This window comes from Scomber japonicus, chromosome 22, assembly GCF_027409825.1.
Source record: "Scomber japonicus isolate fScoJap1 chromosome 22, fScoJap1.pri, whole genome shotgun sequence".
Classification (NCBI taxonomy): Eukaryota; Metazoa; Chordata; class Actinopteri; order Scombriformes; family Scombridae; genus Scomber; species Scomber japonicus.
In genome coordinates this window covers 14,425,231-14,437,222 of record NC_070599.1, presented here as the reverse complement: position 1 = coordinate 14,437,222, position 11,992 = coordinate 14,425,231, and the positions used below count along the sequence as shown (strand labels likewise).

Sequence of the window (11,992 nt, the reverse complement as noted above, 5' to 3'; positions counted from 1 at the left end):
GATGAGAATCTTGAAACTTTAAAGTCTCCATGTTTGTGTTTTTAAGGGACTTAATTTCCCTCAGTATGGAAATAAGTGTGCTCTTGTAAAGTATTAAAAATACTATTTACAGTTTTAAAATTCTATTTGCACTTGGCCCACTACTCTTGGCCCAAATATACCTCCAAAACCCCTTATTTTTCTAAGATGAGAATTTATTTTGCACTTATCTTTCATTCCTCTTGACGCCTTAAAAAACACAGCTAGCTACAAAGACACACTTTTTTTATTTATTAAAAGCACCACTACTGTTTTGAAGGACTTAATATTTACAACATATTGTACATTTTGAGTGTATCCACAGATAAATTTCTGTCTGCATTGACAACAACCAGCAGGGGGAGCCAAAGCATAATTTCACACAATCTCACCAACAACACAACCACTGAGCAGAGAGCTTGACCTCTGACCGACAGTGAAGTTTAACCCACATTTACATGCTAACATGCAACTTTAAAGCTCTTGTGCTTCATGTGGGGTCATGATAAGAGTCATGGTGTGTTCTGTGTTTTGAGTTCAATCAAAGGCACTTCCTGTTTAGATTTCCAGTGAGAAATATTACGTTTTTTAACATGTTAACACTGTTGCATCTTTCAGTCAGATGTGTTTTGTTTTCAGGGTGTTCTTGTTTATGTTGTATCCAGTACTCTGTTGACGAGGGGTTAACGTGCACTTGCATGCGATGACGGTGACGCCAGGCGTGTAGAGGAACGCCCGTCTCTTTTCTGTGCAGCAGGTCTGGCATTTGTAAAATCTAGTCAGATGATGACTACAATGATTGGCATGTCAATTTTGCAGTTCCACAACAGTAGAGAGACACGCAAGTGTCATTAAAAGAGGTAAACTCTCCAGTGGTAATGCTTCACGATCCTGCTGTCTGTGTGTTTCAATGCAAATATGTACATACATGTTTTTAAAAAAATTTTCAGCACAAGTAGTGAATGATCCACTTCAGGTTCCCAGCACGCACACACGTAATCCAGCAGCATAAATAACGTGATGATTAGTCAGTCCACTTCCAGGTAACTCTTCTCCTTTTACCTTTCATTTCCTGGTGGTTAGAAACTGACACTTAACCAATAAAACCCCTGAATGACGAAATTTAGTAGTTCATTTTTTCTGCTGCATGTAGCGTCTTTAAAATGTAAACATCCTTGGTCCGTTGATGCTACTGAGTGTTGCGGGTCTTGTTGGTGGCAACAGCACTCGCAGCCTGTATGACTCTGTAGCGCTCGCGCAGGTTTCGTCTCCTCACGTGCTCGTTGGTGATCTCTATGACGTTCTGAGCAGGGAACCAGCCCTTCTGACCGTCAGACAGGCGGATCCCTTCAATCCAGCCTGAGGGGACAAAAGAGGAAGAAACAGGAGGGGGAGAGAGGTAGGAGGACAAACGGGGGGACATTGGAGGTTTCTGTTTCGTTCATGCAAGAAAGTCAAAACAAATCAATAAACTGCTACGGTGCAGGATTGACAGGTAAAGGATTGAGGAAGTTATGAGGATCAGGGTATAGAGTTGAGGGAGTTAATGTTAATGACACAAAGTCATGTCGGCACATTCTATTTTATTATTAGGAAACCTGTCTGTGCTGCATTTTAAACTTAAGCAAGCGTAGATGGATGGACACCGATAAAGATAACAATAGACAAATGGAAAAATGAGTCAAATCCAGATTGTCATCTATACTGCTGTGTGGTCTCAGTTGCAGAGGTGTGCTGCGTAAAAGAGGAAATGTTTCTTCTGAAATAAGTTTGAACGTGGAGACCAGTTTGAGTCGAAAAAACGACAACAAACACATCACATCCTTACCCTCGTTGGTTTTGCGGACGACGTTGATGATCTCAGTGGGCTCCAGGGTGAGCTCGTCTGCCTGCTGGGCGATGTACTGCTCCACACAATGCATCTGGGGACAGTCTGACACACACACACACACACACACACAACAGTAAATAACTATGAACATAAAACAATTTGTGTCAAAGAAAATGGTGCATGAGTCCTCACCCCAGTCCTCATAAATCACTTCTTCTTCATCTCTGTCAGGGTTGGTGGGGTTGGGGAAAGCCGCCATCCACCTGTGCATGTCTGACCTGTTTACACAAAAAATAGTTGGCACCATAAATAGATGTGTGACAATGCCTCTAAATATTATGTCACAACACTGCAGTGTCCACACTCGACCTGTGAAGCCTCATGTAGCATCTCTATTGTTTGTATGATGTTGACATGCAAAAGAATCCTGCCAGTCTGTCAGATCCTGCTTAAAGCCACTTTGTGATTATATCATCTTTAAAATACTTCTTACAGTGTTTTTGCCAAGTTTGTAAAAAATTGTGTTCCTGGTCAGTATCAATGAGAGCAGGTGGCGCAGTTTTTTAATGCTGCCTATACAAGCTTTATCAATGATAAATAAATAAGTTATGTTTGATTCACTGGTAGTCTTTTCTGATTTAAAACTGTGATTTGCTCTAAATGGCTCTTTTTCCTTTAGTCTGTCTTTGTAATATGTTTTCGTAACAGTTAAACACAGTGAACGTCTCTATTTTATTGCACAGATTGAAGAGACATATGATCAGTGTTGGTCATTCACACAGGGTCGACTCACTGGGACGGAGCTTTGATCAGCCGCTCCATCATGCGTCCCTGATGGTTTTCCAACAGCGTGAGGTTAAGGCAGTGCTCGTAGGTGCCGGTGCTGCTCCCACCATCTTCAAGCGGCTGCACCTGCACCAGAGAGCGGTGGGCATGGTCAAGTACCACGAAACGCTCGGCTCTGTGAGAGAAAAAGAAGGAGAAGTTGGATTTAATGTACATTAGGGTGAAGTAGTAAAGTGTTCGCTAATAAATATCTTCAGGCACATAAAGGAAACAATCGTGTAGAACAGTTACATTTACTGAAGTGCTGAAGCGTTTAAAACATGTAACACTGAGTTGTATTTAGTATCAAATGCATGTTGTATGCTCATATTTATCCAATGTCAGTGTGTCAACAATGGGATTTAAAATAAACCTCTCAGATCTACAATACTGTGTACTTCCTGCTACATTTGAGGAACTTTGGTGTAATTTCAGTAGCAATGACACAGTCAGGGTAGTGATGACTTTTGTGTTCTGTGGTGTGGCCAGACTAGTGAAACAGAAAGTGCTGCAGAGATTGTACCTGCACAGAGTTCAAGATGTGTAAAACGTCGAGCTGAACTGTTAGATAAGTCTGCAACCCCGCCCATTCAGCTCTGTCTCATATATAATGTGCAGGACATGGTGTAACAGTGTTGGTTAAATTGTTAACTAACACTGTGTGACAGAAAGCACTGATGTGTGCGACATCATGCTGTTAGACAATGTTTTACACTGGCTGGACTCTGCGGGGGTGTAACTGCATTTGCTCCACATAAAGCATAGACATAATCTGAGAGATTCTACCCTAAAATGTTAATAAATCTATTAAAATGCAACATTGTGAAAAACCACGAAACATCAACAACAGTATGAATCAATGTAAGGTGATTCTAGTTCCAATTGTTTAATAATATTGTCATTTTTTGTGGGGAAAATTATAAGACAGGTCGTGGAGTTTTTTTGGAGCAGTTTTTTAATGAGTGGGGTCCCTTTTTTTGTTTGTCTCGTGCTCAATGAACACGACATGATACAAAGTCCTGCCTGTGGTTTCACTCTATTCCAGTGACCTACGGGTGGCCACAGTGCTCCAAGAAATGCAGCAATGCACCAGCAAAGCCAGGGAAGAACAAGACTGCCAGCTAGTAAACATGGATGTTAAAAAAAAAAAAAGCAGGACTTTAAAATGTTGGTTTTGTAAATGTTTTATGAAGTAGGAAGCACAGCCAACCTATTTATTAGATCCTGCACAATCCATATTGGTGAGTGCATATTTATTATGGCAGTATTTGCTTTTTAATCAGTGTGTATCTGATATCAGTCCACTGTGCCTCACCCCTTCTTGGCAGTGATGATTAGCAGATCATTGAACAGGAAGAGATAGATTGGAGTGAACTTGGCCCTCATGTTAAAGAGAGTTCCTCCTTTGGACATTTCCTGGAGCTCGCCCTTCTTCTCCAAGTATCGAGTCTGGGAGATGATCGGGATGGCCTGGAGAGAGTGGAGAAGCAGAGGGGAAAACATTTATCTCTGTTTTTTTAAATGAATGTCCAAATTTTTGATATCCAACTACATGCAAACAAATACAAAATCACTTTTCACACTTTGATTTGTTTGCATACGCAGTGATTTCACCTTGAGCTTGTCAAACTCCAGTGTTTGAGAGATATGGATCAACTCCTCCATCTGTCTCATCTTTCCCACCTGTGTGTTACACTCATCGATGATCTGTGTGTATAAAACGATTAAGTAAACACCTTTATGTGAGTCAAGAGATTATCTGTGTTTTCACACACAGTATACAAATCTCACTGTGTCTCTCTGAGAGTATCAGCTTCATTCCTTTGACAAACAGAACAGCAAACTGACTCACTGTTTCACTCAATAGGAAATCCTTCACTTGGACAATGGATGAGGTCAAGTTTCCAGAGGCATGCGAAGCCCCCATGAGTCAAATTATACTGATTTATAATGGGAGGTAAAGAGTGAGGGCGGGGTGGGTTTACCTTTGAGACTGAAGCCAAACACTTGGAGGCTGTCTGCTCCTCTTTCGTCCCTTCTTTTGTTCTCTTCAGGATGTTCTGGAACAACAAACAACAATATTCTGTTTCTGAAAACGGACAAACGGCATCAACAGGATACATTTTTCCATCAAAATGCAAACAAGGTTGAGACGAGGCGCGCCCTATGTGTTTGCACACAGGTCAAGAGTTTACTGTGAGGAGGATTAAGCGAGAATAAGGACATTCCACAAAGCAACACGGCGTGATGAGCTCAGAGTATTGCCTTTCAGTAGCTGCTCGCATGACAACAAATAGGTTTGTCAGTTACTCTGAGTGTACGCTGGAATTTTGTTTAGACACTCGAGAAAAATATTTAAAGGTTGCAGAGGCTAACTGCATTGTGGTCATGCTCCAGTAACACTGCTGTGACTGTGACCTCTGCTCACAGGAGAGGAAAAACCAACAACAGGCACAGTTCTAGTCAAATGAAAGATAACACCTACACACTGACCACAACCACACATTCATATAAATACACAATAGTCAGATCAAAAATGTTTAAAACATTGTCTGTAACTTGTTTGTAGTCAGTATGCAGGTGTTATTTTTTTCTGAAGCCATTAAACATTGTATTTATTCTTTATTTTTATGGATTATTTCACTACTACTCCCATGATGCCGCTCACCTCGATGAGCATTTTAATGCGTGTAATTCGCTGGAAGGGCAGCAGCAAGAAGGACATGAAGGGCAGCCGTTGGCACTGAGGAGACTCTTGGAGACGAGTGATGACCGTCGCAAACTGCACGTTGTTCTTCCTGCAGACACATGCACATATAAACACACAGTAAATTATACACATATGTATAATTCAATAGCTGTGATGTTCCTGTGGTGGTGGAAGAGCAACAAAAGAGGGGACGTTTTGCTGCTGTATTTCAAAAGATGAGGATGAGGACAACATGTATGTGAGTGAAAGGTTTTTCCAAACTCTCAAGTTGTGACTCAATGCTGGAAAATCTTTTAATCTGAAACTGGGGGAAAAATTTGCACTTTCTAGAAAACACAGTTGAGGTCCAGGCAGCCTGCTTTGCTTACAGTCAAATCTCACCAACTTCCTGAACTAAAATATAATTAAAAAAACTGACTAGTGTTGCTTACATGAGCGTGGTGTAGATTTTCTCCTGATAGATCTGGTTGCGGACGTAGTCGATGTAGGCAGGGAAGTTGTGCTGGGCGTGGTAATGGATAATGTCGCAGATGTCTGAGAAGAGATGTTTCACAAATATGCGGTCCTCCAGATCCTTTAAGAACCTGCAGGGTCAGACAGCAAAGGTTTCATTATAAAAAAAAACCTGTGTAAAACTGAATGTTAACTTTGTGTCGACCTGTTTTGAGCACATTAATTGACCGTCTCATGGCCTCAATTCAGGAAAAGACTCATTAAATGTGTGTTGCTCCATTTATCTCTTATCTTTGTCTTTAACCAAGTGACCTCCTGGCACTTAACACCATAAACCGTCTTCCTATTTCCCTTTTACTTCATCTCCCTTCGTCCTTCCTTCCTGCCATTTCTCACCTCTCGCTGACCTCGCGGACCCTCAGGATGTTGGAGAAGAGGGTCTTCTTGTCCATAATGACCAGCGTCTCATCCAGGTCCCGGTTCTCCAGGAAATGCTCGGTCAGAACGCGCAGGGATCGAAGGTAAGAGGCCTCCGATGTCAGAACCTCGAACATACTCTGTAAGACAAAATTCAGCCTTGAAATGAAACTGTCACGAGTCACAATATGCGTTGATATCCTGTATTTTACATTTTTCCACCTGCTGGATGAAATGCTTTTATATAGGGAGACCCTTGTCCCAAGTTTTTTAGGATTGGTATGAAGTTTTTTTTTTTTTAGTTCAGGTGATTAACAATAAGGATAATTGTTATATTTACAGAATCACTTTTAAACTATTGTGCTGCACTTGGTTTAGATGTTATTTAACACCTTTGTAATGATGTTTTGTTAGAAAATGCAATCCATGTAATGTTGTCATTCATATTACACATAGCAATCCCTTTTTAATGATGTCTTACTGATACAATTATTTAAAATCTTTAAACATACATCACCTCTTTCATTCTTAATTAAACATCAGATAACAACTTGGTTTACAACCCTTTTCAAAGTGATGTGTTTTTTTTTATCTTGGTCTGACATTGGCTGCATGCACCAGCTACGATTCACTCCAAACAATGTGCTGATGCTGGAAATGGAAACTAGAATGCATCACGTCCTGTATTAAAAGGATTTTTGTCTTTGGAAAGTTCTGCCTGATGTTGGAAAGTTAGAACTGTGACTGTAAAAGCTTTCACGAGGCGAGGATCGGATGAATCAATATAATTATACAGCACTGAGTGATACATTGATGCAGGATGGACTTTCATTCACATAAAAACATCACATTATTACTTTAAGGTGTTATTAAAAATGTGATAGAGCCTATCCCATTTCTCTTCTCCTCGCCTCATTGATTTCTCTAGATGGGATCTCTCCTCCCTACTTTAGCCTTCCACATTAACCCCTCACCTCCTGGTACTTGCACTCTTCAGGAGTGAGCTCCTCCAGCACGCCACTCTCCCGTACGGCTGGGAGGTCCTGCCACAAGGTGCTCTGGCCTGGTGTGGGCACCGGGCTGCTTCTGGGTGCTCCGTTACCAGTCGCAGTTCCAGTTCCGGTTGCAGTCCCAGTCCCGGGCTTGCGGGCGGTCCAGTCCATGGCATAGTCTGCGCTAGTCTTACTGATATTACGACAAACCGTCTGACGTCGGATCTCCTTGGTGATGACAGTGGCTCGGTATGTCTGGTACAGAGGCTCTGAGGGGAAACACGTCACAAGTAAGAATAATAAGAAGGTGTGTATGAAGATATAGAATAAACTATTTTTATCACTGTGATACTTTCAGTGGTCTGAGAGATCTTTTTCTGTTTTCTGTGTCATACCATCCTGCAGCCGCGACTTCCAGCTGAATGGAGTCTCCCCCCTGAAGGAGCCGCTCCTGACTGGAGGTCTGAAACAAGAAGAGGCGAGAGGGAACAAAAGGGTCAAGTAACCTGATGTGGAACAAAGCTGTTCAACAAGAGTCTGAGTTTCACGGTTAATGTTAGCTCCAATTTTATATTTCTAATATTGTCAACAAAAAACAGAACCACCCAAGAACATTTCTTAGAATTGAAGATGTAAATCACAAAGGAAACACGAGGAAATTTAATGCACTATTTTCAAATAGGTCAGAAAGAAATAACTTACATTTCTTCTTCTGTGTCCTCGTTCTCGCCTTCATTCCCTCCATTCTCCTCTCCTTCTAAAAAGACAAATAAATAGTGTCATAGTCATCACATTCAATTATGCCAAAAATGAACAGTCTGTGAATCATTCATAGGTCATTTCAGGTGTTGATAACGGTGTTTGTTCAGTCCAAACCTTTTTTCTGTGTGAGGGACTGCAGTGAGGCACTGCTGAGCCTCCTGGGATCTGTTTTTGGCGGTGGAGGTGGCGCTCTTTGAGGCTGGAGGGAGCTGGTTGGGGGTGGAGTGACGGCTCGTTGGGGGCTCAGGCCACCGGTGGAGGAGCTGCTGGGAGAGGAAGGCCTCAACATGCGCCACTCCTCCCGCGAGGGCTGCGGGAGAGGAATGCCGCCCCGGTGCACCGCCGTGAGGACGCGGTTATCCTGAGACACCGGCATGCGGGGCGGGATGGCAGGTGGCATGTTGTCTGGGCTCGATACTGAACCTGCGTCCACCTCAAACTCTGACGTTGGGTCTGAAGAGCTGCTGGACAGCTTAGACCGGCGGGCCGGTTTGCGCACCTTGATCAGAGGAATATCGAGCTCCTTACACACAGACGAGCTCTTTTTGGGAGTATGGTCAATCACTGGAAGTGTGGCCTCGTAAATGTTTTCTTCTTCATCGATGGGTTTGTGGTGGAACTGAGTCTGTTTGGGGGGAACGGGCGGAGACTGAGAGCGAGTGACAGCGAGGGAGGTGAGGATGGCGTGAGGACCAGGGTCCGACCGCCTCCTGTTACCCTCGCTGATTAAAACCCCCAGAGAGTGGTGGAACTTTGCTTTATCTAGTTTTGACAACACACCCTCATCAACCGCCAAAGTCCTGTCCACCTCCTCTTCAGCCTCGCTGTCCCCTTCCCCTCCCCTCTCCACCTCCTTGTCCTCCCCCTCCCAGCTCTCCCCTTCCCCATCAGTCACATCCTCCTCCTCCTCCTGCATCTCCTCCTCCACTTCCTCCTCCTCCTCCACTTCCTCCTCCTCCTCTTCACTATCTTCCACGTCGACAGGCACCCATATCAGTTTCATGCCCGGCCGCTGGAAGTGGCACACGCAACTGCAGCTCGGCTCGCAGCAGGGACTGAGTGGTGTGCCTGGTCTGTGCTCCACCTCTGCTTCCCCTCCTCCGTTCAGCTGAACCTCCACCTCTTTTCCATCAGGCGCTGCATCAAAAAGAAACAACGCAGATTAACTGATTTGTACTGTTCACACAAAGGGAAGAAAGTATATCACAGCAAACCTCTTTGACATTTTTTTAAGTTTTTCCAAATGCCGATACAGAAAAAAAGAAAAGCTTAAATGCTCATTTTTCCTCTACGTCATTACGTCACTGTTTCCTGTCTTTCCTGCATGTGCATCCCCAGATAGGACAGCTCACTTTCATTAAAAGCTTTCCCACCCCTCCCCACCCCCGCCCCAATCTGCTCTCCTCATAACAGCTCCACATGGCAGACACTGGACGAGTTGAGTCAGCGGTTCATTACCATGCAAAATACAGCGCGTCTGCAGTGTGAGAGTGGTGTCTTCAAATATTCATGGAAAGTTTGGAGCGCCGTGAGGGAAAATAAAAATCCAATATTGACAAAAGGAAGTAGAGAATAAAGATGAAGGTATAAATGATAAAATACTTTCTGCATCGGCTGATACAGGCGCTGATTTTTAAAACCTTAGAGTGAGTAAAAATGCAAACCCGATTAAGCTTTAGACATGATTTTTATTAAAAGGCCTTGATTATTTTATTATGTTGCTTATTTAATACTCAAGTTTAGTATCTTTTTGTATTCACTGTTAGTCAGATAATAAATGCAATTTGTAGTCACTTTAATCTCTGGGTCGGTTTTTTTTGGGGGGGGGGGGTATTTATCACAACTTTATGACATTTTATAGTTTAAATAACTCCTTAACAGATAATGAGAAATTAAAAATATTCATCGGTTGCTGCCTTTAACTGTACTTCCTTTTATAAGGCTGATATTGATCGATACGGATAGTGTGCTGATGTATTGATGTCCTGAATTAAATTCTTCCTTTTGCTGACGAGGAACCAAAATAAGGAAGTGATAATAAAGAATGAGTAACTTCGGGAGGAACAAAACAATTTCCTATTTGAGCCGAACAATGGAGGGTCCCTCTGTTGAGTTCTACTTTTTGTCGAGTCAGGCCGAAATCTGATCATCATGACACAGCAGAGGACGCCTGATGTCAATAATCCAGATGTTCGTTGTGCTTTAAGTTACAGCTGCAGAGCAAAAAACAACTGGAAGATACAGTGAGATGATATCAGATGATGCATTTATCTTTTCTTATTGGGAATAATCAGAGTGAGCGTCACTTCCTGTTGTCATATTTCTGTCTGCAGCATGCACACACACGTATTTTCTCTCTTGTGTGCCCACACAGGCCATCGACCGACTGACAGAACCTGTTTATACCAGCGGCACCACCACACCTGTCTGTGCTGTGTGACTTACATTTTACTTTCAAACCAATCTGTGCTCTCTTTCTCTATGTGAAAGTCTGTACGTGTGTTCACTAACAAATGTCCACTAATATAATCAGTACTCGACTCTAATCATAAACTACAGTCATTAGAGCGTTACTGTATTTACACTGTAGGTTTGGTGTGTGTTTTTGTTCTAGTCTAATCTCGATTTTGTTGGCTAAAAGCTGCAATAAGTCACATTGAATGTTGTCTCTTCTCTGAATGACGGCCAACAGGAAAACTTTTGAACTTCATTTTTAAGAAGTCACGTGACACAGCTCCCTAATGTTTGCCAAATCGAGCTGGTAGAACAACTAGAAAATAGAAATATCTGATGTTTTTGTAGCACTTGCCAAGCTTTTACTTGTCTCTTTCAGTCTTGTTTTATTGTTCTTATCTTCTTCTAAAGCACTTTGAATTTCCTCGTGTATGTAATAAGCATGAATAAACTTGGTGTGCCTTTAACTTTATTATTATTATAAGAAGTTTAGTTTGCAGGAAAACAGATCAAGCTGAAGATAAAGACCTTTCAGAAATATCCAGTGTTTTTGTAGGACTTACTTCTCTTTATTCAGTGATCCTCTTATAATTAAAATACTGTAAATGCTTCTTTACTTTTCAAATTCAATTTAACTATAGTTTTAATTTACTCGTCTTTTTCAGTCTTGTTTTTACTGTTCTTATCTTCCTCTAAAGCACTTTGAATTTAAGCTGCATAAATAAACATGTCTTGTCTTTAGTTGTATTATTAATAGAAGACGTGTAGTTTGCAGTAAAGCAGATTAAACTGAAGATAAAGATACTTCTACCTTTCAGAATGAAAGTGAAAGTTTAAGACCCACATCCTGAGACCCGCAGTACCTGATCGACGTCCTTCCACGCTGATGCTATCCCCCTCTTCTCCCCCCACGCTCTCTTTCTTCTTCTGCGGGTTGCGGCTCCTCTTCGCTGGCAACGGAGGCGCCTGCTCTCTGCTCAACTGAAGTGGTAGACTGGCGCGGCTCGGCTTGGGCTTTATAGTCGGGGCTCTTTTGAACGGCTTGCTTGGCTTGAATTTGGTGCTACCGTTGGCAGGGAGTTCATTCGCTTCATTTAATGCGACCTCCTTTTTGCTGAACTTGTTCACAATCCTCTTCACCTTCCCAGCAGCGAGGCTCTCTTCTCCATTTTCATCCCCGAGAGGAGGGGAGCTGCTTTGTGTTGAAGGTTTTGGAGGGATCTCAGGTCTCGTTTTGGCCTCAGGTTTGGGGGGTAACGGCGCAGTTGGCGGTAGAGATGCTTCATGGACAGACATGGTCGCTGGATGGGGGGTTGGGGGGGGGGGATTGCTGTCTTATGATGTGTTTCACTCCCAAACCTGACCAATCAGAGGCCAGGCTACGAGGACAAAGGTAAATGAGAGCATGCCATCCTCACCTGATGAGAAGAGAGGAAAGAATATGAATTATAAAAGGTCACTAAAGGTCATCGATTTCTAATTAAGATAGACTTTTTTCAAGGTCTAATTCTTAAAAATTACTCAAATTTT

At 42.5% G+C, this 11,992-nt stretch overlaps 1 protein-coding gene across 1 annotated transcript; it reads right to left on the bottom strand.

Moving 5' to 3' along the window:
* Positions 1 to 247: 247 nt before the first annotated feature.
* On the bottom strand, positions 248 to 11,782 carry arhgef15b (Rho guanine nucleotide exchange factor 15b). Its single transcript, XM_053343906.1, has 16 exons — positions 11,326 to 11,782; positions 8,904 to 9,145; positions 8,123 to 8,861; positions 7,949 to 8,003; positions 7,642 to 7,709; positions 7,229 to 7,515; positions 6,234 to 6,394; positions 5,816 to 5,968; positions 5,343 to 5,472; positions 4,660 to 4,734; positions 4,289 to 4,381; positions 3,990 to 4,144; positions 2,643 to 2,810; positions 2,042 to 2,127; positions 1,847 to 1,951; positions 248 to 1,377 (listed from the first exon to the last, which is right to left on the bottom strand). Exons 1-16 carry the CDS (start codon positions 11,756 to 11,758, stop codon positions 1,208 to 1,210), a joined length of 3,120 nt encoding a protein of 1,039 aa, XP_053199881.1. The 5' UTR covers positions 11,759 to 11,782; the 3' UTR covers positions 248 to 1,207.
* Between the last annotated feature and the right edge of the window lie 210 nt (positions 11,783 to 11,992).

Coding starts and splice junctions, on each gene's coding strand:
- arhgef15b (XM_053343906.1), bottom strand. CDS start 11,758: ATGTCTGTCCATGAAGCATCTCTACCGCCAACTGCGCCGTTACCCCCC. Junction 5,473..5,815: donor AAAATCTACACCACGCTCAT/GTAAGCAACACT, acceptor ATGTGTCTGCAG/GAAGAACAACGTGCAGTTTG. Junction 1,952..2,041: donor AGTGATTTATGAGGACTGGG/GTGAGGACTCAT, acceptor TGTGTGTGTCAG/ACTGTCCCCAGATGCATTGT.